A 26,780-nucleotide genomic window follows, 5' to 3' on the forward strand; every position below is an offset into this window, starting at 1 on the left:
GAAGAGGCAGGCGTCGGTTTGAGCAGACCGGGGATTTGCCAGATCTTGTGGATGTGGAGCGTCGGGCCTGAGTCGCTCTCGGCGACACTCCCAGACGCAGATATGCGTTGGCGGGGGGAGAGAGGGGGGACAAAGCCCCGGTGATATGCGGTCGCAAGTCCTCAGTCGCTGGTTACCCCCCGCCCCGCTCACCTCACGGCTCCGGCCGGCCGCAGGTCTTGTCAGGGCTCCGCTGGGCCCCGCGGGCAGGACACCGCAGGATGGAGGCTCGGGGGGCGGGTCGCTCTGTCTAGGAGCGCGGTTGATCTCTCTCCCGACCCCGGTGTGGGCTGGCCGGTTGTTTCGGCTCCCTGGCAGGCCCCGATGGATGATGTCCTCCGCGCTCGGGTCCCTTGGAACTCAGGGCGCGGGAGCCGCCATTTTGATTCTCGGCTCCGGCTCTTCTAGCTCGACGTACGTCAGTGTTGGTTGTCTCCAACCGTCTGAAAGTCGGATCGAGCGACAGCAGATGAGATCTGGCGACGAATGGTGCAAGTTACAGCTTTTAAAAGTTAGCAGAAATGCGTGAAAATCAGCTTATGATGGCACATCGGTGCGGAGCTTAAAGGAGACACGTCCGCTCTACATGGCAGTTAGCCACGCCCCCCCCCTTTCCTCCATACTTATGGGAGATTCCCAAGCACTCCTTACAGCAACTAAGGGTGGATGGAAAAAAACCCTTACTGAAAAAGGTTCTTCAACACAGCATGGCCAAACTGAGCATCAGATCTGGAGCTCAGGTCGAGACAATAATGCTTGCAAAAAGCCGATGGGAGGCCCATGTACCCGCTTTTGCAATGGTCTCCCAGGGGACATATTTCTGAAAGGCTACTGCAGCTGCCTGCCCCGCACCAGCACTACCTTTGGGAGGCTGCAACCCTTGGACAGTGTAAGACTCTGTAATGCAAGCCGCAATCCATCTGGAGATAGTAGCCTTAGAGGCCTGTCTACCGTGTGGATTACCAAAGGTCACCAATAGTTGAGAAGAGTTCCTAAATTCCAATGGTCTGTCTAAATAAAGAGCCCTTCTAACATCCAAACAATGCAGAACCCTTTCCGCGTCTGAAGCAGGGTTCGGAAAGAAGACTGGCAGGGAGATTGACTGATTAAGATGGAAATCAGAGACCACCTTCAGCAGGAAGGAAGGATGTGTCCGTAGGACCACCTTATCCTTGTGGAAAATCAAAAAGGGATGCTCCACTGACAAAGCTTGGAGCTCACTCACGGGCCTCGCTGAGGTAACGCCGACCAAAAAAGACACCTTCCACGAAAGGTGTTTAAGGTCCACCGTGGCCATTGGTTGGAAGGGTTTATGCCACAACGCCGTAAGGACCACGTTCAGATCCCACGTCGGGTGCGGTTTGCGAACCGGGGGCTAAAGGCGTGACAAACCCGTGAAATGTCTCCTAATCACTGGATTAGCCAGAGAATAAGAGCACCGGTCCATGGATAGGTAGGCGGATACCGCCGAAAGAGTCCTGCATGACAGAATGTGAATGGCCGACTCTGCTAGGTGGGACACGAAGGACATCACAGTGTCAATCGTAGCTGCCCTTGGGTCCAGCTGTTTGTCTAAGCACCAATGACAGAACCTAAGCCATTTGCTCATATACTGAGACCTGGTCGAGGGTTTTCTGGCTGCTTGAATAATGGGTTCCATGTAATAATGTCGCCACAAAAATCTCGGCATGCAAAAATATTGCCGAAAAATTGCCGTTTTTTGTGGCAACATTATTGCATGGAACATACGGGGGACCCCCAAACTTTTTTTTTCTTTTTTTGTTTCTTATTTTTTTTTTTTTTGCCCCTGTCCCCATATATATGGTCACCCATATAATATCGCAGCGACCTTTTCCCGGCGATATTATTTACGGCGACCATATATATGGGGATAATATTACCCGATACCGAATAATTCGCATGTTATCAGCAGACAGGTTGAGATGATCTAAGGACCTGAAATAAGGCACCATGCCGCCAAGCTGAACGATTGTGGGGAGGGGTGCCACAGCTGCTGATCGCTTGGTGAAGCAGATCGGGACTCATCGGTAGCCTGATCGGTGCACACACCGACAGGTGTTGAAGTTCTGAGAACCGGAACCTGACCGGCCACCACGGGGCTATGAGCAGAAGAGAACAATTCACTGTGTTCTTTAACTTGCAAATCGTCCTATGAATCAGAGGCAGAGGCGGAAAAGCATAGGCTCTCATGTTGTGCCAAGGAATCTCGAGAGCATCCCCAAGAGAGGAGGCTCCCAGCCCGTTCCTGGAGGCATACAGAGGAAGTTTCTTGTTTGCCGACGTCGCAAAAAGGTCCACCTCCGGCGTGCCCCAACACTGGAAAATCCATGAGAGGATCTCCGCCTTCAGCTCCCATTCGTAGCTGACCATTGTCCGCCGACTGAGGGCGTCTGCCGTAACGTTCAGCTGGCCCGGGATGTGTACTGCTACCCGCCAGATACCAGGACGAACCGCCCACTCCCAAATCTGGATGGACAGGTCCACAAGAGGCGGAGACTTTGTGCCCCCTTACTTGTTGATGTAATACATTGACACCACATTGTCCGTGCGTATACGGACCACTTTGTTGGCAATGACCGGCCTGAATGCTTTGAGCGCTAGGAAAATTGCCAGGAGCTCCAGATGATTTATATGCAGGAGCTTGTCCTGAGGCGACCAGAGGTCCGAGACCTGAAGAAAATCCAACTTCGCACCCCACCCCATAAGGGAGGAGTCCCTCGTGACCGTCACCATCGGGGTTGGGTCCTGAAAGCCCGCACCCACCGACAGGTTGCTGAGAGACGACCACCACTCCAGGTCTGCTCTCATGGAAGCCGGAATCAATATCAACTTGGAGTCCGGATCCACAGCCTGACGCCAAGAACTCCGAAGAGCCATCTGAGTCTGCCTCATCTTGAGACGAGCAAGAGGTAAGGCCAAGACACAGGAAGCCATGAGGCCCAGAAGCCTCTGGAACCACCAGGCCGACATTCTCTCCGACTGCGCAAAAATCTGACACGTGGCCAAGAGATCCGCCATTCTGTCCCCGGTCAGGTAAACTCTGCAGTCGATTGTGTTCCAGCGAAAACCCACGAAAATCAAGTCCTGAGAGACCGTCATGGAAGATTTCCGCTAGTTCACCATCAGCCCGAGATGGAACAGGAGCTGGAGGAGAGATTGCAGATTGCACGGGACCTTCACCGGGCAAGGGCTGCGTAAGATCCAATCGTCCAAATACGGATACACATGGATACCCTGCAGACGAAGAAAAGCTGCAATCACCGACATCATCTTCGTGAAGACACGCAGCGCTGAGCTGAGGCCAAAAGGAAGCACTCTAAACTGGAAATGCTCCTCTCCCACAGAGAAACTGAGGTATCTCCTGTGTGGATTCCAGATCAGTATATGCATCTATGCATCCTGAAGGTCCACCACGCTGAGCCAATCGCCCATCTGCAAAGATGACCGAATCTGGCCGGGCGTGATCATCTTGAATTTCTCTCTGGGTAGGAAAAGATTGAACTGGGAAAATTCTAGGGTGGTGCGCAGGCCAGCCTGATTGGGTTTGGACACTGTAAACAGTCGGGAGTAGAAGCTCTCCCCTCGTTCCCGTAGGGGAACGGGTTCCACTGCTCTGAGGTCCAGCAATTTCTGAATCTCGGCTCTGAGGGATTGTCAGGAACCAGGAGTGGAAATGCTGGAGTCGATGGAAGTTCCGAAACCGAGGATCTTTCTAGTCCTCATCCAACATGGCGCTATGCCTTGGGAGTTCCGAAACCGAGGATCTTTCTAGTCCTCATCCAACATGGCACAATGCCTTTAAAAGCAGGCTCCGCCCCCCTGCTCGGCGCGTTGTATCTGTTGCTGTTTCTTTCAACGCTCCGAGTGCTGTATATTTGTATCGTCCTTCCGTGATTCTACTCCTTCTACAGCCCTCCCGTAGCGAGCCTGAACTACGCTCGTTTCCTTTCCTCTCTTACCTATCCATTCCGCCAGCAGTGTTGGTTCTACTTCCAACCTTTTGGACACAGTGCCTCTTCTTCGCACCGTGTTCTCTATTCCTTTTCGGCTGCCTTTCGTCCACTACCAGCTCGACAGCTCCCTTCTTACTTGATTCTGTACCCCAGTCCTATGCTGTGTTTTGCTCGCCTCCGCAAGGTTTATCCATTTTACCATTGGATTGTAATTTCACCTCTCTGGATCCACAACAAGAGCAGCTGTGCCATCTCTTCGAATCATCATCCAGATCATCTATGAACTAGGGTTTTTTCTGCCTCGTGCTTTTTCCCTAGATTGGAGGCTGGCCCCCTGGGGTTCCCCTAGGACAGGTCTTTGCCTCTGTCAAGGTGGCCTCCGGAGGGGCTAGACCTTACCTGCACGAAAAGAAGATTCGAGCACCCAAAGGTGCAAGGATAAAAGAAAAGAGACTCCAGAAGACTGAACCTGGCCGTCAAGAATCCACCTCAGGAGAGTCAGGTGAGGAGAAGGGGGAGGTAGAATTAGAACCTGACAGGGATGGCGACCCCGACTGCTGGAAAGGAGGGTTGAAGGGTGGGGTAGGGGGTAGAGGTAAGCGGAAGCCCACCCGAGTGACTGACAAGACCCACCGGTCCTCGGTGATGGTCTGCCACGCCTCCCAATGAGACACAATGCGTCCTCCCTCCAGGGTCTCGTGCGAGAGCGGAGAACCCTCATTTGGCAGGTTTTTCGGTGGTGTTACCACCTGAACATGAGGAGGAGGCTGAGGAGCGGGAGAAAAACTGAGTCTGTTGCTGCCTCCTGTGGGAATTCTCTGAAGGGGTATCCACTCTGCGGGATTTCCGGTCCAGAAACCCCCTGAAACCAGAGGAAGGCTGGCTTTGTGACAACAGTCTCGGAGTCCTAAAAGGGGGTTTTACCAGGACAGACAAGGACTTGGCGGTCTGGATGCTGTCCTTTGTTTTGGTCAGTTCCACAAAAAGCTCCTTGCCGTCAAACGGCAGGTCCAACACTTTGTCCTGCACCTCCTTTGAGAACTTGGTGGCATGCAGCCAAGCCTGCCGAGAGGTATCCAATCCAAGCATGAGGCCCCGGGCCGAAGTATCGACGTGATGAGCCGCGGCCTCCAGCAGATCCTGGGCCAAGACACTGTCATCCGACAATCCCACCTTAAAGTCCTCCAGTTTCTCAACCAGAGGACTTTAAGGTGGGATTCATCCTCGAACTTCGACAGACCTTTCCACATCTTCATATTCGCTCCCGCTAACACCAGTTCTGCATTGGCCTGCCGTAGCTGCAGGGCCGAGTTAGCAAAAATCTACCTCCCAAGGGAGTCAAAGAGCTTGTCCTCTTTCCCCAGGACCTGAGTAGCCATCGTAGAAGAGGATGCTGCAGGCCTGGACTGCAAAGTGGCCGCAGCCACCACCGTGGAGGAAGGGGGCGGGCAAGATGCTAGGGCCACCTCTTCCGAAGAATGCAGCCTATAGCTTGCGTCAATGTTCTTATTGACGAAAAGTCCAGAGTGTGGCTTCTCCCAGACTCTACGGACCTCGGCCAAAACATCCTTCTGCAAGAACAGGCCGGTACGCCCCGAAGGAGACAAGGTGAACGCTCCCGAAAGCACGTCCTCCTTCGGAGCGGGTGCCTGGGGCACTGGGACATCCAATAGACGACACATGTCCAGCACCCGGTTGTGAAAAGCTCCGATAGAGCAGGGCTGGTCTTCGCTGTCCTGATCGCCCTGCGCATCATCCGACAGGTCAGGATCCTGCTGAGCCAAGTCGGGCACCACCTTGTCCACCGGGGAGGCCCCGCAAGCAAAGGCGGCGCCGGCGTAACAACTTGAGACGCAGGTGGAACCGGTGGCGCCGGCGGGCATATCTACCTAAAGAGACCCTTGAAATACTCTCTCATGGGGTCGGTACGCACGAGTACCTGAAATTTGCCGAAAAAAGCGTCCTCCGGAGAAAGCTTTGGAGTTGCTGGAGAAGGCCTCTCATGAGGGGGATAATTCCAGGGATGCAGAGGGGAGGGTTACCAAGTAGGGCCATCCCCAGAAGTGTCCACATAAATCAAGGGTGCCGAACCCGCAGGCAGCAAGATGTTGTCCGGAAGGGACATCCGGGCATTCCAGTCGTAAACCGGACAAAACAGATGCGCACAAGGAACCCTATGTTCCCCAACAGAACCAATCTCTACACCTGAGGCCGATGGTGTAGTTGTAGGGGAAGCGCCCAAAATGGCCGCCGTGGTCTTGGCGGGAACGGCTGCCATTTTGTCGACACCTGAGGAGAACTGCGACACGTGTGGAAGTGAGGCAGGGGTCCCCACCGGTGGGCCAGGGGTCTTCATTTTAGCCTTTACACAAGGAACCTCGGCCGAGCCGGTACTGTGTGGCCTGGGATGTTTCTGCTACATACCAATAGCCAAACTAGCCTTCACAGGAAGGACCTCGGCACTGCCGGTAAATGAGGAATTAGGGTTTGAAACCTCACTCCTTGCCCCCTCAACAGTTCTGGCATCACCGCAAGAGCGGGAACGGTGGGCAACACCCTTCACCGATAAGGCCTTCTCAGGCCTCTCAGAACTGTTGGTTACCTTAGCCTCTGTACGAGGGACCTCAGACCGAGTCTGGTAGAAGCCTCTTCACGGCGTGCCTCAAACATACCTTTGGTATCACCAAGCCCAGCTGACGCTTCAGGGCGCACCCCGGTACTTTTGAGAGAGGCTCCAATTAAGGAGGCCTCGGAGCAAGCTCCGGTACCCCACGTTTCAGTAGAACTAGGTCTGCAAGCAGCCCCCAAAGGAGAGGCCTCGGATTGCACTCTGGTGTGCACAGGCCCCTTACAGAGACCCTCGAAGAAAACTCTGGTACACTTTCTAGGCCCAGAAGGCACCTCAGGGCAAGCCCTGGTGACAGAGCGGTCGACGCTCCTCCCGGACCGGGACGACCCCGGTAAGGAGTCCCCCGGCCGGGGTGCCCTAAAAAGTAAAGAACTCACCGGGCGTTTCTTCTTTTCCTCTATGAACGTAAGAAAATGAAATGGGGGAGCGCGTTGGAACACCTCCTCCCACCGCTCCAATCGCCGTTGAAGCACCCGGACTGAAAGGGAATCGCAATAGAAACAGGAGTTCCAATGGTGATCGGGACCCAAACACTCTGAACAAAGAGGATGGGGATCCACCCTCACGAAGTGCCACTGACACTAAGAACAATTCGGGAAGTCTAGCTTAAAAGGCATAGACAGACTACTATGCGATCGCTAGTGAGAGCCAGAGAGGAGGAAAAAAAGGAAGAAAAACTTCTGCAGATGCGAGTGCGTCCAGTCTCGAACGAGTGGAGAAAAGGACTGATGGGTAATATGCAGAGCGGAGCTAAGATGGTTGGAGTTACGGCCACGTGCCGTAGCCCGCGTAGAAAGAGAGGAAGGACTAAAATGTTTGCAAAATTTTGATGCTTTTACAAACTGCTCCGGTCCCGTCCCACAGAACGGAGGAATGTCTCATAAGTATGGAGAAAAGGGGACGGGACGTAGGAGTATGAAGATTACCGAGGCTTATAGCGCAAGGTAGTCTTGATTCTATTAAAGACACAGAGGCGAGCATTATCCTACCCGGAATACGCAGGTGGGAGCAGCTGATGGAGCTGGGGGCAGACTAAGATGTCTTATGTGATATTTAAGGAGGAATGTATGCTCTTGTGCACATGTGGCTGCGTATTTCCCTCCCCTGATGGTCATTATGTGTTTTGTTCCTAGGTGATAACCATAAGAATACATGAGCGAGGGATTAATCCGCAAATGAGTTAATTTTTCTTTGCCGGTAGTGGCCCACTAGCCGTACTGAAACGCTACTCAATTACCTGAGTCTGGTAATGCTCAAAACTGCTGCACGCTATCACTGTATTCTGAGACAATGTTACATACAAAATTCTACATTCACGTTATGGTATAACTTTCCAGCCCACTACAATAGTGCTGGCATATAAAAACAGGCCATATCTGCTTGAAGAGCAGCAAAGAAAGAGGAAGAGTTGAGGACAGGACATAACATGGGAGGTGTGCTCACTCAGGATTGGATGTTTTCACATGGCACGAAACTACAAGAGATCAGGGACTGCTGGGGATTTGTAGTCCCTTGCTATGATAGTGTGCGTTTGATTTGATTGTTTGAAAAAAAAAAATCAAGAAAATAACGTTTTAAAGGATGCTGTGAAGAGTGGCATCAAAGAGCTAAAGCATAATGCTTGCCTCCATGTCTTTACTAGAATCAAGACTACCTGGCACTATAAGCCTGGGTAATCTTCATTCAAATGCATTATTCAGCCTCCCCAGCACTACATGATCAGCCATTAGGAACAGAGTGCCCTCTCGCCACACATGAAGGGGCCGTTAGGTAAACATGCACAAATCCACATTCCAGCAAGAACGCTGCTCGTTGCCCTTTACCTGCCCTGCTGCTGCGGCTGAAGAATGTCCAGCAGGAGCTGCTTGACGTTGCTGGGTGACAGCTGGTACAAGTCCCAGGCGGGCATGTCGCCTGCGCGGATTTTGAGCTCGTACTTCATGGCGTGGATAATCCATCTGAGGGGTGACAGAAGCATCAGCGGGCTTTAATGAAAACACTCGTTTTAAGAGTCGAGCAATCTTATTGGTAAAATTGATTTCAGCAAGCATAGAAATTGAGACTACTAAAAACAGCATGATAATTAAGCCCGAGGCCGGATCTCTGACGTGCACTGAACGAGGTATGCTCGAAAGCAAGACATAAGCTCATCCCACGCCAACCCACACCCCCAGGCCGAAAGGAATTTGAAGCTGAACCAATGGAGACCCACTCAGGATCCAGGCTCATATGCTGCTATTGAGAAGTAAGATATAATTTCTCAAGTTAAAACACTGCCTTTTTTGCTTCCATGATACACACACAACGATTTGCGGAGCAGGACTCTGTCATGTGACCAATCAAGAGTTGAAAAGGGCACTTTTTATTGTAATTGTAAAAGTTTAATAAGAATTGTTTGTACCACGCAAATATCTCCTCGCTAGCAATAACAAGAATTCCCCAATGGCCTAATTACACATCCTAATGTATTGGTTTTTAAAACTGAAATACAATTTAAGCACCTTTAAATCTTTCACAGTGGGGGCCATCAAACGCTGAGAAGGAGCAGTGGAAAACAGATTTACAGACGAAATCGCTAAACAAAGTTTGTGTAGGTGGAAAAAAAAGATGCCAGCAAATGTAGGACGTCTTCCCATTTTACAAACATCCCAGCAGTCGGTCAGTGAGCCGCTAGCTGCACTCATGAGGAAACTTATAGGCTGCCTTTCCTCACTGTGGATACTCAGTTATAGCAATTTTAGGAAGAGGATTTAAAAAATACATATATATTTCAATACATACAGTAGCACCGCATATGTGTATAAAGAGTTTGGATTCAACGGTGCAATGTACTTTTATATAAATCTAATATGCAATAATAACATTATGAAAAAACAGAGAACTTGGTACATTTCAGACTCTAATCTAGATTTCACTTATAAGGAGAAAAAAGGTGCCAAAATAACAAATATTATCAAACATACGAGAGGGCGTTGCTCAAAGAAGAGCGCAACAAGTGGCGATAAATAACATGAAAAAAATAACGGTTCAATTAATCCTTAGTACCCAGTCGGGCAGGAATTGCCATCAATTAAATGATCCTGACTTAACATCCTGAACCAAGCAAAGGCATTAAGTAGAGCTTCATCCACCTAATACCAGGGAATTCCTCACTGCTCCCTACGGGTGGTAAGGGTTTTGGCACCCCTGAGCGGTGAAGAAAAGAAAGAAAAGATGATGAGAATGATCCCCCAGCATCCCCCCTGCAAGCTGGGACGTTGTCGTAGGAGGGTGGTGCGTACGACTGTGTATGATGGGCCTTCACAAGGAGGAAGGAGGACACATAGAGCCTGCCTTCCTCAGCTGTGGAGAAAAAAGGCGGGCAGGTTTGCAGAGTGTCAGTGAGTTACAGAAACAGGGAAGTGTTAACAGGGAGCGGGGGGCCTTCCAATTGGCCCAGCTGTTTGAAATGGAGGAATTCTGAGCACAACTGCCACAAGTACATGGACTCTCTCAGAAATCTTCCTTTTGGCTAACCAATCAGAACGTTCTAAAAAAAAAAGGTGCCAATGTAACGAGTATAGGCAGAAAACGAACCCAGCAGAACACACTTATGGATCCCAACTACAGGCACGATTCAGCAGAAAGTTGCAAGGAAGATTCCATTTGTCCCTTGATCTTGAATGAGGGGGAAGCAGTTCACAATAAGTCCCTTCCAGGGACCAGGCAACTACAATATGCTACGTCCAGCAACCACTCCTTAAAGGAGGGGACGGGACCAGAAAACCATGGTATAGCAACTATGTCCTGTGTCAAACGAAGATCCAGGTCAACTATACACTATAAACTCCTATGATATCAATAATCTAAAAAACTCCTTCTCAGAAGGGTCTCAGAGGCATTTAGGATATAAAGTATTTGCATTGGGTGTCAAGTAAAAAGCACACTTGTCTGTAATCTCCGGGAAGATACTTATGTAGACTGCTGCAAAATACACCCAATGAGGGAATTTAAATGCACTATGGAAGGGTACACAAGTAGGAGACTGATACAGAGGTGGCATAATTTTGGCTATAGACTTTGTGTAAAATAAAAGAGAAAAACTCTACCTAATACGAAGAGCGGTTTCCCCGTGTCAACTAAATACTAACGACTCTGTCAGGATGTCTGTCAAAAACAAAAGTCGGTCACTGTTGTGTGTCAAACCTATTTCCTTCCCTTACACTGTAAATCAAACTAAGTAAAGTGGTGATCTTCTTGGTCCAGAAGAGAAAAAGAAAGTCTTATATCTTTCACAGGGTTTGGGGGATGACTTCCTCTTCCCCTAACCTTACTCACATTTCTTAATACTTTTGACAGCACCAGGATCAACAACTTCTCTTTCCTGGCTTCTACCATAGAGTTCACAATGCCAAGGGGATTTACTCCCTACCCCTGGCCTTTCTCAGGCTTTTTCACAATGCCCACCAAACACTGGGGGGTTTGGCTGCCTTCCCTGGGCCTTTAGGGCTCTTCACAATGCCAAGATAATAACTCCCTTCTCTTAGCTTCTTTCACAATGTTCACGGGACACAAAGGAGGTATGGTTCCCTTCCCCTTGATATTTGCCGCTCTTTATAATGCCAAGAGAAGGACTCACTCCTCTTGGCTTCTTGATTCTCACTATTTTTGTTTGGGTGCCCCGTGGTTTCTCTTCCACACTGACTTGGAATAGTCTCCTGCCAAGTACTGTAACTGTCTTCTTGATCTGTATTAATATTTGTATTCGGCTTCAGACCCTGGATTTTATTTTACACAGACTTGTATACTCCCTTACCAAATACTGTGGTTTGGCTTCTTGATTTGGACTATTTTCGTTCCACTCCCATACCCAGGGTTTCTCTTCTACACACACTTGGTATACTCTCCTGCCAAGTACTGTGTTTGGATTCTTGATCTGTACTATCGTTGTTCCGGTCCCAGACCCTAACTTCTTTTCTCTTAGGACTTGGGATATTCTTTCTCCAATTACTTATACCCACACCGTGTTGCCGCCTCCAGTGTTAACACGCCTCTGCCGGTCCCTGAGCAACTCCTGTTACCTTCGGTGTGTGTCGGGTGTCTTCCGCCCTGCGTGCGTTTTGCAGTGTCTTTGTCTCCCATCGGTGTTGGCTTTCAGGCTCCATTGTACTCTGGATGGTGTCTGTGACTCTCCTTCGTTATGCTGCCGTCTTGCAGCTTCCTTCATTCAGTACCGTAGCTGACTGCTCTCGGCTCTCCCTTAGCCCTTCCAGCTTCTCCTTTGGACTTCCAGGGTTTCTCTGCGTCTCGAACCGAAAGGCTGCTGCTTTTTTTTTTTCTCTCTCTCTCTCTCCTTCTGTTGTCACTCATTAGTTTTTATACGCTTACAATGATCATATAGAGTGGGATGCTCGCTTTTGTTGCACAGAGCGCTCTTCACGACTCTGTCCATCTTCTTCGTCCAAGTATGATTATGATCACTCTCTATTGAGTTTGTGGGACTCTTGCTCGTCCCAGTTTTCCAATATACTCTTCCTCGTCTCAGTGGTCCTCACAGGGCTTGGATGCCCTACTTTACACAAGTATACGGAAGTGTGAGGGACTAGGGTATTGTGCCCAGGAAATGAGGGTGAGGGAGGTTGGGATGTATCATGGACATACTGCGTTCTGCCCGAAAGATGTCCCTAGTCTCACAGGGTGGATCCCTCCCCATGAGATCCACATGCTAAGTTCCACCCCCAAGTGGACTATTGGTTAGCAGCCTCACCTCCCTGGCCTCATGGGAAGGGCCTCCCCCTAGGGGCGAAGGGACAAAATCCGAAGATTCGTCAGAACAAGCTAATGCTTGTCACATAGAGGGGCCTCCTAGGTCTTTTTGCCAAGAAACGTCCACTTGTCCGGTCTTTTTCCCAAACAGATTTAACCCGCAAGATGGGGGATTCACCACAAGAAAGCAAAGCCCTATGGAAAATGTAAAGGTGTCAGCCCCTACCTCCCATCCCAGACAAAGTTCAAGCAGAGCAGGGGTGCCAGAGATAATTATGGGGCACCAAGCCATGTTACAGTAACACACATAAGAACTGCCGTCACTGCGTAGAATCAGAATAAAATATACATAGCGGGAGAGTCTCAATAGTACAGTTCCAAATCAGGAACCTCCATTCCACCTTCAGCAAATGGTCTCGTCAACACATACTATTTCACTGTGGGATGTTTGCCCACCCATATAAGGGATACAATTATTGATAGTAGTTCAGAGACTAAGATCTTTGGAAGATGCATAAGGAATAAACATGAAAATCGAGGCACCACCATTTTAATAAGGGAAACTAGGTCAATGAGTGACAAAGACAAAATCAAGTAATGGGCAGCCTGTGCCCGTAATCAATATAGGTGTTGCCTGAAAATTATGAGTGAACATCATATATGCAACGAAAAGAGGTGCGCTCGAGAGTAATTTCAGATTTTGTATATTATTGACTTGACATATCGGTTCAGCCGTTGACTGTGTTATTTGCATTCAATCCATTGTCTCTCCTTGTCTATCAATTGCCATTGCCCTCCGGCCTTTCGTTAATATTTCTGCAAGTGTTCTAGTTTTTTAAAGCAATTTTTTATGAAATGTGGACGATTCACATCCAGTAATAAATTGTGACCAGAGGGCTTCTCATTGGAACATTTATCAAAGTCACTGTCTTTTAAGGGTGCCCTTAGCCTCACGACGATTTTGTCAAGCGTTTCACGTTTTGATTGCATGGTAGTGGTAAAATCATGTCTTTCGTAATCCACATTTTTGTGAGAGGCAAAATATGCGTTTAGGCTGTCTTTCAGACCTTCATACGTGTCTGACGTGTCTTCCAGTTCATAAATGATGGTTCTGACCATGAAACCTACAAAAGGTAAGAGTAGTCCTCTTACTCACTTTCATCACGCAGGCCTATTTCATCCATAAAAACATTGAAATCTTGCATCCACTTGGGCCTCAGGGGTCGGGTCTTGAATCCATTATGTCAAAATGAGGAGGGGCCTGCAATGGGAGCAACTCTGATATGGATTCAGTCAACGTGAAAAAGTGGGTGCATCATCTGTAGTGGAGGCGATATCATACGACATGACAGTTGTGATATCAGCAATTGTGCATGTGTAGATTCACTAGTATGCTTTGGGAATGTATTGTAGGAGAAACCATGTTGTTGAAAGAGTGCAAACCACTATATGGATATCATACTTCGTGGTTTGCAATCTTTAAACAAAGTGGTTATTCAGTGATGAACATCTATTGATAAAAGATGTGGACAGCATACTTATGTTATCACCAGAGGTTCATGCATGAGTGGGTTAAATGATTGCATGTAAGGTGCACAGAATTTGCCTTACTGGGGATTTGCGTAGCGTTCAAGCGCTGGTTTGATATAAAAGTCTTTGTGCTTGGGTTCACCATGGAGATTGCACTCGTTATTCACTTAACGCAGCAGGTGAAATTGTTTTTTTCACTGGTGCGATGTAGAGCTCCCAGTTGAAAAGAACAAGCAGACACGGTTGCTCTGTGTCCTGTATGGCTTGATCCTGGGAAAAGAGCACGGTACAGATTGGCTCAAGAAACCAAGTGGGCGCCAAGTGAGAGTTTAAGGGAGGAGGAAGCGGACCGAGAGACCTGAAGGAAGGATGGTGCAACAGAGTGTGGAGGAAGATTACAGGGAAGGTGTTGGTGGTGAGAGAAAGTGGATCTTGTGAGTGATTGTATGGTAAGTGGCTGAGGTTAAGTGTGAGAGCAGGGGTGTGAGTGAGAGAACGACGTGAATGTGAGAGAAGGAGGGGTGTACTGGAGTGCACAGTAGTGGGAGAGCCGGCATTGAACAGAGCACTAGGTCCTGCACACTGGCAAACAGGACCCTCAAGACCACGCAATTAAGATGCTTGCTTGAAAAGGGGTTGGGCTTAAGAGTCACTTTAAAGCTTTGCACTTGTATGAAAGAACAAGATGGAGATTGGCTTGGAGAACCAGTTTGGCGCCAGGACAATGGAAGGGGAGGAGACGTTACATGGAGGGGACACAGGGAAAAGGACAGTGTGGGTTTGTGGGTTATTCAGCGAGGTCCAGGACGGAGAAGGTAGACCGAGGGACCAGGAGGAGGAAGGTAGCTGCAATGCAGCATGGTGGAAGATTACAGAGTGTGTGTGCAATTTGAGGTATTTGTTGGTGAGAGAAAGTGGTACTTGCATGTGTGAGAGTGCATGTATGATGATTTAGGTGAGCAAGGGGAACTAAGTGGGAGTATAGGCGAGTAAGTGAGGCTGAGTCAAAAATGTGAATGAGAGCGAAAGGAGGAGGACAACTATGAGAGAAGGTGGAGTGGAGTGTAGAGTGGGAGGAGAGTGCAGCGGAGAGTAGTGGAAGGAGAGTAGACCGTAGTGGAAGGAGACTGTAGTGGATAGTAGTGGGAGTAAAGTTCAGAGTAGAAGGTTGGGAGGGTTGTAGAGAGGGGAGTGTATTGTAGTAGAAAGCAGGCAGGGAGAGTAGCAGAAGATGAAAGAACATCAGAGGGACAGAGAGTGTGTGGGAAGGCAAGCAGGAGAAAGGGAAAGGAAAGAAATAACATCAAGGTGAGGAGTACAAGAATAAGTGAGAGCTGGGTGACTGCAAGGCATAGCTTCACTTCTTGATGATACTAAGTGAAGAAATTGTTTTTTAATACGTGATTTTTGAAATTACTTATATAGAAAGACCCCTCTGAGACCGCTATAATCGGTCTTTCTAAATCTAACTATCAGCTCCTGTGGCACACACAAGTGGCACACAGGGGCCGATAGGCAAAATGGAGCCAGAAGAGGGAAGTCGCTGATGCCCAGGTAAGTGTTAGTGTGTGTTTTTGTTCGTCTATGTGTCTGAGAGCAATGTTTGGGGACAAGAGGGGAGGGGGTAAATGTCAGTGTGTGCATGGCTGTGCTAGTGTGTCCGTGGTGATGGTGGGTAAGGCGGAGGCTTTGGGTGGGGCAAGGAAGCTGGTCGTGGAGGAAAGGGAGGGTTAGGGGGGTTAAAACCCCAGATTGTCATGAAATTGGACAGCGCAGGAGGGGGTAGGGTTGGTGGGGGGTCATTGGTGATATTTCCCCATATTAAAGGCTGCACAAAAACGTCATGAAATAAATCTGACTTTTTTGTGATCAGCCTTTAATATGCATGAATATCACATAGAACCCTTCTTGAGACCATTCTTCTTGTGGGACCGCAGGCTAGGATCCACCTCAGAACCACTGGAGAAATGATAGATATGGCAATTGCCTTTAAGCCCTCGCAATTAGCCAGACATGTTTTAGATTGTTGCAGTTACCAGTCTCTAGTGACCACCACTGTATGCTCTTGCGACCACCTGTGACAGTAATCAGCTGGTATTCCATGGTACTCACATCACATGTTAAGTAGCGCCAAATCTTACATGGTTTTTGCCTTATATGGAAAAGTCTTTGCATAATATTACCAGGTATGTAAACGATTCTATTATACGCTAGGTATGTATTGTAAGGGTGCAGAAGTAAGACTGAAACGGAGGGGTCATAGTGGTTGGCATAAACCTTCAGTCAAGTGAAAAACAAAAACCCTATCTTGCCCCATGTCTAAGAGGGGTTTCCCTGCCTCAACCAAAATAACTAGTGTCATAGTCAGGCTGTCAAAAACAAAAAGTCCCAAGTCCAATGTCAGAATCCTAGCTCTGTCCCTCACACTCTGTGTTAAACTAAATGAAAGAAAAGGTCTTCCTAGCCCAGAGGAATGGATTCCTTCCCCTGGATAAAAACACAGTTCTGAGTTTCTCATTTCCTCAAGTGTTGGGAAAATGTCTCCTTTACCCAGCCTTGCTTAGGCTTCTGGTACAGTCGATCAACTGCTGGGGGTTGTCTCCTTTCCCAAGCCGTCTTTAAGCTTTATCAGTTCCTCAAGTGTTGGGAGAATGTCTCCCTTTCCCCAACTGGTCATTCTCAGGTCTCTTCTCTGTCTTTAGGTTCCCAACTATTGTTGGCAAACCTGGTCTTCTTTCACCAGCCACAGTGACAGAGAAGAAGGGCTCAGATGCTCCTCCAAGCTGCAGTGGGTCCCTGACCCTGGTTGGCAGACCTGGTGTACTCCTACCAGGAACTGCAATGAAGAACAGGAGTTTGGGTGTTTCTCCGAACTCTGGTGGGTTCCAGACCTGGGTTGCCAGACCTGGTCTCAATCAGGTCTTTTGGTTTCAAACACAGGTTTGGTTTAATTCCCTGCCAAGTACTGTGTTCCTCTACATTATTCTTACAGTTCTCTTTAATGTCTCTAAATGTTGCAAACAGACTTGGTTTACTTCCCTGCCAAATACTGTCTCCATGCACATTATTCTCACAGTTCCCTTTATGGCTTCTGTGAAGAATCCTACGGATCCCTCACTGAAACCCTGCCTAAAGTCTCCTCCCAGGTGGCCAGTGGAAGGTAGACACTTCCTGATCCCAACCCTGGGAGTGGTAGTGTACTGCAGGAGGATCACCTGGGAGGAGACAGGGCCCAGGGTGGTGAGGAGATTCCGTGGGATGTGACAAAGTATTTTTTGTCTGGAAGGAAGAATCTCCCCAAGGTAACTAAAGAGGTAATGGCTTATGGTAATTTTAATGCCCCTAAACCTGATATTAGATTTATGGTTGTGGACCTTATGGTTTTAAAATCTGAGCAAACTTTACCAAAATAAATATATTTTTGGGTATTGTAAGGAAGGCATGGTATCTGTCATGATTCCTGCTTCTCATGTCCCCAGCCCTCCAAATCGTCAGGCTGGAGCCAGGCCACGATCACCTACATGGCCCTCAAGGGCCTCTCCATCCCTCCAAAGACCCACTTGGAGTCAGACTTGGCGCTTGTGGCACCAGACTCACTCACTCCCATAGGATAACATTGGGGATTGGACTTGTAGTGCATTGATGCGGACAAGATGGATGCCCCCACATATTTCAGTTCCCAGAACTGCATGTGCGGTCTAGTCTTTGGGGTGTGGTTCAGCGCAGACACACCTGGGATACCCAGAGACTATTTAAGCCACACCCAGGCTGAGAAACATGCTTTGCGTTTTCTGCACCTGCAGCGGGACACTCATCGCGTTCGGATCGGTCTCCAGTAGGCCTGCACCTTTCTTCTGGGCTCAGCCCCTGCAAGAACACGAACACTGTTAGGAACAGCCTCACCTTGCGGCGCTTCTGCCCATCATTCATCAGTCCTTCTATTCTGCGGGCATCTTCGGCGGTGTCATTCCCATCCCGGCACGCCGCTTCCTAAGGAAAAGGGAAAAGAACAGAAAAAAGGCATTAGTAAGCATTCTGCAAATCTTCGCTTATTTTTAACTACTGTATGAGCTTCAAACGCTTACCTGAATCCAAGCCGCTCTGGGGGAACTCTGTCTCCGGAACTTCTCATCCATCTGCATGAGGGAAAAGACACTCCAGGTTAGCGTGGAAACATCTAGAGGCACTGCATACCGCGCTTACCCACCGCATTTGTTCTTCATAACCGGCATCCACGCTGAAAACGTCGCGGCACCGAAAAGACACAGAAAAAGAACTCAGTTCAATGCAAATAAGAAAGGGGTGCATCGCGTTCTCACTCACCTTCAGCGCTACTCATCTCAGCAGCACGCCGCCATCCCCGGACGCCGGCCATCATCTAAGGAAGGAAAGGAACGAAGTTAGAGAACTGTTCAAAAGACTCATTATACTTACCTGTCGGACTCTTGCCAGTGAAGTAACTAGGCAGCAACGAGCCCGAATCAATCAACGTGCACACTATCCAAGAAAACAAGGTGAGCTGCGGATCAAAGGGAAGGATTGGACCCCGGGGAAGAAGGGGTTCAAGCACACAGAGGCAATAGGGAGTTAAACTCTACCAATCCTGTGTTTCAGGCCCAGCCTCCAGTCGAATAGCCTCCAGGGAAGGGTTTAAGGTCGTAAGAGGTCAGAACAGTGACGTCGCCGTTGATACCAGTTGAGCGTTACAGTATCAAACAGTAAAACAGACACAAGTAATCACAGTTCAAGGGTGTTTATTGAACTTCAATTGGGTTTGAGAAAAAACAATCTAATCCTAAATCTAAAGATGAGAGCAAGCTACGACCATCAAAAAATAATAATGCAGTCCTAGTCGATCTGTCCAAATAAAAGGGCCTATACTAATAAACGTATTGCCAATCCTTACTTTAAAATACATATAGTGTGGGAAACAATGTTATGCAAAAGAAAAGTGTTCAAGAAATTATATGTCACGATATTCAAGCCGTTGGCTTCCTTTCCCCACGTATTCAGGCGGCACACTCGAATTTAACACATCCTTTGGCTTCTCTAGTAGGAGTATGTAGTCCAAAATCTGAACATCAGGGCCTTCTGTGCCAAATACTCTTTACCATTCAAAGTCTCTTAATTCAGAGGGCCTGATGCAGCACAACAAACATTAAAGTTCCTTTCTTCTTAGGATTTCACATGTACAACTTCTTGGGTGATTTTCGATGCACCATGCATTCCTCTCTGCCGGGCTCAGACCCACTTTAATGCAAACATTTGAATTAATCTCCCTCAGCTCGGGTTCGGACCAACTTCATCTACTTTTTCAAGCTTTATTTACTTCAAAAATAAATCGAAGACTTTCAACTGTGTGCAGGATTTTGCTCAACACGTCGCAGGACCACTTCGATTCACAATTACTCGCTCTCTTCTTGATTTCTCTTTCTCACTTTTACTTTGCCAATTATCAGCTGGATACCTTACAGAGACTTTCGATTGAGCACCCACGCGGTGCGGACCACTCTCACACGCGTTTTAACAATCTTCATTCCAGCACTCGCCATACAATGTTGTTGCTTGCAACCTTGGCTTCAACACAGACCGTTGTTGTATCGGTTTCCCCAACTCAACGGCTGTGTTGATTTCACTGACGCTATTTTATTCTTGGAGCCACGGACTGTAGCTTGCTTGATTGTCTTCATGACCATCAGTCTGGCTTCAGAGCTGCCAGAAGCACGGAAACTGCTCCCCTGAATATCCGTGAAGACCTGCTCTCCAACCTTGACTCTAACACTCCGTGTGTTCTCATCTTGCTTGATCTCTCTTCTGCCTTTGATACTGTCAACCATGCCATCCTGCTCAACCGTCTCCGTGATAACCTGGGTATCACTGGTCAGGATCTGGCGTGGCTGACTTCTTTCCTCTCCAATCGACCCTCCCAGATCCAACTTGGGTCCTTCCTCTCTGACATCTTTTTCTCTACCTGTGGTGTCCCCCAGGGATCTAACCTTGCTCCCTGGCTGTTCAATCAATATCTGGCACTCCTAGCCCACCGCATCGCCACTCTCTCCCCCAACTTTCAGTGCTATGCGGATGATACCCAGCTCATTTTCAGGCTACCCTCGGCCTCCTCCTCTCCTTCCCTCATCTCTGACTGTCTGTCTGCTATCCAGGAGTGGTGTGCCGCCAATGACCTCTGCCTTAATGCCAGTAAAACTGAGATTCTACTCATCGGCACACCCACTCCCTCCTTTCCCTGAAGCTCTCTGGCCGGCCTCTGTTGGCCCTCTTCCTGCTCCCACCTGCAAGGCAAAACACCTCCATGGGACATCTTCGACTCCACACTCTCCTTCTCTCCTCACATTTCTGACGTCTCAAAGAAGTCACACTACAAGCTGCACTTCCTCAGAGGTATTCTTCCTTTCCTCTCCTTCCCCCAGAAGCTCACTGTCTCCAGAGCCCTGGTTCTCTCTAAGCTGGACTACTGTAACAGCCTCTATCTAAATCTGCCTGCCTCTACTCTCCGCCCTCTGCGAGACTTGTCCTTGGCCTCAAGCCCAGGGACCGTTTCTCTACAGGACTGAAATCTCTGCACTGGCTCCCAGTGGCTGCGAGGATTAAGTTCAAAACCCTCTGCATTGTCCACAAGGCCTTCTGAGGCCAAAATACCTTCAACTCTCTCTTCCTAAATATCTTCCTTCTCGAGCTCTTCACTCATCCGCCTCCAACTCCCTCAGGGTCAGCCACTTCTCCAAGCAACGAGTTGGGGGTAGATCTCTCTCTGCGGCAGGAGCCTCCCTCTGGAATATCCTTCCTGCCTCCCTGAAACTTGCGGAGAACCATCTCCGGTTCCGGAAGCACCTCAAAACCTTCCTCTTTGCTTCTGCTTTCTCTCCTCCTCTCCCCTGCTAAATTCCTGATTGAAACTGCACTGAATCTGCTCTGGGCCACTCTCACTGATCTCGGTCCCTGCCCCAGCCACTTGCCCCCTGCACTGCCTCCCTGGCAACCCCTGCACTGCGGGACTGTCTCTGTATCCCTACAGCCCCCCCCTCCCAGCACTTGTCTGCACTTACCTTGCACTTGCCACCAGCTGGCCCTTTATTATTTATCTTATTATTCTACTACCCCTGTACTGCACTTTCCCCTCTCCCTTGCCCCTTGCACTTTCCCTTCCCCTCTTCCCATGCACTTGCGCGATCTGAATGACACCTGGCCTAGTAAGATCGTTGTCTGTCTTCCCTTTGTCCCCCCCTCCCTGCCGCGTCGCGCCTTGAAACACTTGTGTATAGGCACGTTATCAATGCCATATCATATCATATCATTAATGACGCGCGAGGGCCCCTGGTAACTCTGTCACACAATGCAGGATTCTTCAGCCTCGTTTCCTAGTCTTACGCTTTCGATTCTCAAGGTTTCAGGAAAGTAATAGTTTATTGTTAAAAAGGTCAAGGGAACTTCCCTCCTTGCGATTCCCTTCTGTTTTGCCATCTTCCTTCTCTTGTTAAGCTGCCATCTTGGAACTGTTGTTTCCTTGTGTGCCTTGCCTCGCTCAGAGTGTGCTCTTGTGCTTCACCTTTTATCCGTGTGGGGAAGCTTAATGGAAGTCAGGTTTGTGTGATGGTCAGTAATTGCCTGACCAATCATTGTATTGGGACAAGTCAGGTATACGGCTCGGGTGATAGTCTGTTTTCCGTCATATCGGGCTGTCCGTGTGATTGTGAAGGTGTTCGTGTTGTAAAGGGGGAGGCGAGTCATAGAGTTCCTAAATATCCTACTTGGTAGGATGGGGTAAAGGTGTTCCAGGCAAGGGGATACTGCATCTCTCCATCCAGTGTCCCACTCCCACTCCCTGAAAACCCCTCACTCAGGTGATCCTCCCGCACTGATCCACCATCAGGAACTGGATCCAAAAGCGATGGCCGTGTCCTGGCCACCTGGATGACAGATCCCAGGGGGCTAGTGGGTTTGACACCTTCTGGTTTCTCATAGTTTCCCAAACTAAACACCTTTCTCAAACCCAAGGGTACAATGTAAAGTAATATGGAAATGTTGTCTTCAATAAACTACCTTCCTCTGTAACAGCTAATTCACATAGTCCATTCTGTAGGGAATTAAATCTACCCTTGAAAGTAACTTAAATGTTGAAAAAACTAACTTTGTTGAAGGAAACTGTTCCAGGATTCCAAAAGGACTGAGACAAGGAAGAGGGCTGAAGAGGCATACAGTTGTAACAGTCAGGCAATTAAGCCTAACAGCCATTGTAGTAGTCAGGCAATTGGGTCTAACAGCCCACAACTCAAGGGACCTAAGAGGCATAAAAGGCCCCCTCAGCTGGAGGAAGGAGTGGAAGGAGCTGGAACGTTAGCTGGAGTACAGACTGCAGCAGTGGAAGCAGAAAAAAGGCACAAGGCTGGAAAACCAAGCAGAAGTGGGAGAACAAGAGCGACGCTAGAACAACGAGACATCGGATTTCACCTGCGTGCTCTGACAGAGTCCTGTCCTCCCAAGCTCTGAAGTGCAGAGGCTGCACAGTGAAAGACGTGCAGGAGAAATGGTTTTCCCATGTGAGCCCGATTGCCGTGGTTGCCGAGTTGTTGTTTTTTCCCCAGCGGCTGAAGCAAGAAGCAATTGTCAAGCCGAGGGTCTCGGAAGCAAAGGAGACTCCCTAAACGTGTTGCCACACCGGAGACAACTGTTCAGGAGTAGGTTGTGGGTCCCTAGTGAGCCACAAGCAGTAGAAGTCGTAGAAGTCGGGAAAGCACTGCGACCAGCTGAGCGACCAGCTGAGCCTTCAGAAGGCGGCGAGTGAAGCACAGCATTTTAAAACATTGCACAAGCCTTGCCGGTAACAGTAGCCACTTGCATAATACCTGAAGCGAATAGAAGTTGATTGCTTTATTGAAAATCCTTTGAACAATGGAATTGTAACATACGCGTATGAAGTGAAAAGCTTCTTGCTCGTGTAAGAAGCAAACACTACTAACATCCATCTACTATTCAAAGACTATTACTGTTCCAAGAGTGGTCGCATGTCCCTAACTAAGGAGAGGGAATGCTGCTACAACCATTTCCAAACATTTAACTTTAACAATACAAGAGTTACAAACAATCTTTACTGTGGGGAAAACTAGATTAAAGAATGGTCGCATGTGCCTTATTGTTATTCCCCGAGGAGTCCTCACCTCTATCCTTTTCTTCTACGGGAATACAATTACACATCCACCTTTAAAGCTTGAAAACTACCACAAAGAGTGTTCGCGTGTGCCTAATTGTAGTTTTTACCGAGAGGCTGAACCTTATACTTTGTATAAAAGAGACATTCTTTGCATTATCTAGCTCTCCCCTGGAACGGGCACAGGATTTGTTATTGGCTAGGTGTGATCAGCTGTGTTCACGATGTAGGAGTGCCCTGTGATTGGTTTTTGCTTAAGCAAACTACTGATGCTTCAGGTGACAGCAACAGGATAGTGTAATGCCCCAGAGCTTCACTAGCTGAGTCTATAATGCATGCATGCATCTGCCCACCTGGAAATATTCCATTAGCGGTCAGGGTCTCTGCGGCTGCTCGAGTGGACTGGTGCCTCACCTAAATTGTCTCTGTGAGATTTCAATGTTCTGACATGCGTGGAACCATAAAAGCAGAAGAAAACAGGGTCTGCGATTCTCTACACGAGTGGTGGTTGTGAACCTCTTTCTGCCAATGAAGCAAGCTACTATATAAATGTACTGTGCAGTTTCCGGAAACCAACGGCAGTGGGTCTGCAAGTATCTTGGTCCTTCGCCCAATGTGCTGTGCACTCCCCCTAAGGTGGATGCTTTCCACTAGCAACTTTCACAGTTAGCAGGGGTTGCCCTCGCCTCCTGGCTAGGGAGCCTGGGGGATTCACCATATATTTCCTCACTGGGCTGCATCACAGGGGGATGGTAATACTCAGCCCTCAGGGCCAACCAAGTGGCACCTCTTAGTCTGAAACATGGGAATTCATCACACACCCGTAAAAGGCAGAAAATAAAACCTCTATGATCAGGGAACCTGCAAATGGGAGTTACAAACAAAAGGTACTCCCTAAAATGGGAGAGCTATGATGAAAAATAAAATACATCGAGATACGTGAATATTCAGTATTCTGCTACAAGCCATGTAGCGTTATCGTTATTTTGCTGTACCTAACTTACAAGTCAGGCTTGGTGGCCTTAATTCTAATTAGATCTCTATTATCAAGAAAACAATACCACTAGAGGCTACTCAGATGACCTGCGATCTTAACCAAATCCCCACCCTTTAAAAGTAAACTATATTAATACCCGCCTAACAAATTCAATTTTGCTCCCAATTTACAAAAGTGCAGAGCCTGTTAAGGATTGCCTGCCGACAAATTGGATTCAAGCTATCTACTGAGCATGGGGTGGGGATGATGGGGAATCAGAAGTCTGGAAAGTTCTCAAATGGCTCATGTACAGCCATAATTACACACTGCTTATGGCTTCATTAACCCCAACTTCATTTACATCTGGCATCAATCAACTTAATTTCTCAAATTAAGGCGTCTTTGATTCAGAATTCAGGGCTGCAGCTAATTAGAAAACTAATAGCTGACACAATGAAAACAAAACAAGGAAACAAATGAATTAATTCACAAGACTATTTATATTCAATGATTTCACAGTTGGCAATAATGTAATCTGCAGTCATTGAAGACTATATTGTGGGTTGTTCACAGTACAGCTCCAACAATGTGCTTGAATAGAATAATTTCATGTTCTTTTATTAGGTGTTTTCAAAAAGTAACAGTCGCCATTTGCATGGCTTCCTGGGTGGACAATACCTGTTTAATGTGAGGAACCTTTCCACATGACGGTCGGGCCCTGCAGACTTCTCAAAAAACAAAAATGTCGTTTGTAGGTGTGTGTGTGTTTCCAGAGGGCGTTTAGATGTTTCAACTTTTTATTGCATGACTTTTCAACCTTGTACAATGAAGAGTTTTTGTTGTGGGGGTGTGTGTGTCAGTTCTCAGATGGTAGGCAGGTTTTTCAAACTTTCATGACAACCAAGTGTGAATTGTCAGTGCGAGTCAACTCCACACCACCACCTGACTGTCAACAGAGGAAAGGGAAATAATTCAAGGCTATGCGGGAGTAGGCAGAAAACCTCTGTTCTATGAGCATGCTTACCTGTTCTTTTAGTTGCCTGAGGAGCTGGTGTCGAGATGTATATCCTTAGAGGTAGAGAGGAGAGGGGGAGAGAGGGAGTGATTGTTTATTGTGAAAGATTGCGGTTGCTTGTGAGAGGGTGATGACTCTGCGAAGGGCCTCAGTGCATGTAAAGTGAGGATTGGTAGGCTCAGGGCTTTTAGTGAGCCGCAGCTAGGCTTGTCTCCAGAAACTCTCCTTGAGCCGGGGCACTGCTGGGGCACCATCAGTCCCACATGAGGAAGCACCGGTGCGAATCAGGTGACTCGCCATAGGGACGGAGAAATGCGAAATTAACATGCAATGGAAAGCAAACATGAAGGGTAGCACCTGCCTCCAAAAGGCCAACTTTCTCCAAATGTGTATATTTTACTCATAGTTTGCCGTCACTTTACTGGTAAGGTAATATTATAAATGCAAAAAGCAGAAGAGCTGGTGTGCATTATTTGCTCAGAAGGCTTTCAGGCTTCAATAGTCATACATACTCATGTGTGTTTATTCCAGTGGCCGAAGTGTATGAAAAGAAGTAGTGGAACTATGTTCCCTGCTGGCCTGCACCCACTCCCCACAAGCCCCATCACCACACACCCTCCCACACACAATACAAACCCCCAAACACATGCACCTGCTGTTTAAGGGAACGTTCAGTGTAGTGCACTGAAAGTGCAAGTTTCAACTTCTTCCTACACTTTTATTTTAAAACGAAGCCATTACGGAACAAGTTATTTTTAAAATAAAAGTATAAGATCAGTAAAACCTATTTTAAAAAAGTAGAGAAGCACTGCTCCCAACCGCTCCCGCTCACTTCGACCACAGGTTTATACTTATGTTACCAAAGAGGTCTTTTTTATGCAAATCATCGAGCAGTTTGATTGCATTTGCCACGCCCCCCACCCCTTTCTAATGGACGCTCTCCTGGGTGATTACAGGGGCAAGCCGGGTAAAGGAGTCGTGGATAAATTAACAACTTGAAGTATTTACTTGCCCAGCACATTTACAGTGACACAGCTTTTTAGTTTGAGAAGACGAGTGGCTCCCTAGGGAACATGTGCATGCTTCCCTGCAGTGATCAAGGACAGGACGACATCAGGGAGCTGAACCCCTAAATGAGCACTTGAGAGCTATTAATCACACTGAGGCAGGGTTATTTATTTACACAATCAAGGTGATTTACTCACCATGGAATTGCCGCTATACTGAGTCTGAAAGGGAGTTATTTACAGACAGCAATTCCTTTAGAAACTGAGCCCGAGACAATTTTATTTCATCTAGTCAGACTGGATGCAAACAGGACTACCTGAAGATATGCTGGCTAGCCCAGAGTGCATGTTTGCAGGCTCTCGTGATGTACTGTTTGTGGCTTGCCTAAGCCACCTGTCTCGCCGTTAGGCCACACCCCTTCTCCAGAGTCCCTAGATTCCATATCCCACTGGAAGCACCGGGTAAACTGCAGCTATCTATGGGCTTATATGGGTAAATTGGTGCACTAGTATCAGCACAGGTAAAGAAAAAAGCAGATGGAAAGGTGTGGGAATATGACAGAATGTGCCAACTTGTTTTGATTTATTGCTAAGATAACTCACCTATTAAAGTTCCAACTACAAAGATCGCTAAGCTCAGACTTTCATCTTTTTTACACAGTACATTAAGAACCATTTATTTCAAGTGAGGCCCGTTGAGAC

The 26,780-nt window shown here is 48.0% G+C and overlaps 1 protein-coding gene across 7 annotated transcripts in view; it reads right to left on the reverse strand.

The window, feature by feature from the left end:
- Positions 1-26,780, reverse strand: part of PHKB (phosphorylase kinase regulatory subunit beta) — a 2,092,963-nt gene that overhangs the window by 114,205 nt on the left and 1,951,978 nt on the right. For all 7 annotated transcript variants that reach the window (XM_069607056.1, XM_069607058.1, XM_069607055.1 and 4 more), the window contains one exon: positions 8,466-8,600. In XM_069607056.1, the coding sequence (XP_069463157.1) occupies positions 8,466-8,600 (135 nt within the window). The remainder of the gene's footprint in view (positions 1-8,465; positions 8,601-26,780) is intronic.

The sequence above is a fragment of the Ambystoma mexicanum genome, chromosome 1p (genome assembly GCF_040938575.1).
Source record: "Ambystoma mexicanum isolate Mex_15411 chromosome 1p, UKY_AmexF1_1, whole genome shotgun sequence".
NCBI lineage: Eukaryota > Metazoa > Chordata > Amphibia > Caudata > Ambystomatidae > Ambystoma > Ambystoma mexicanum.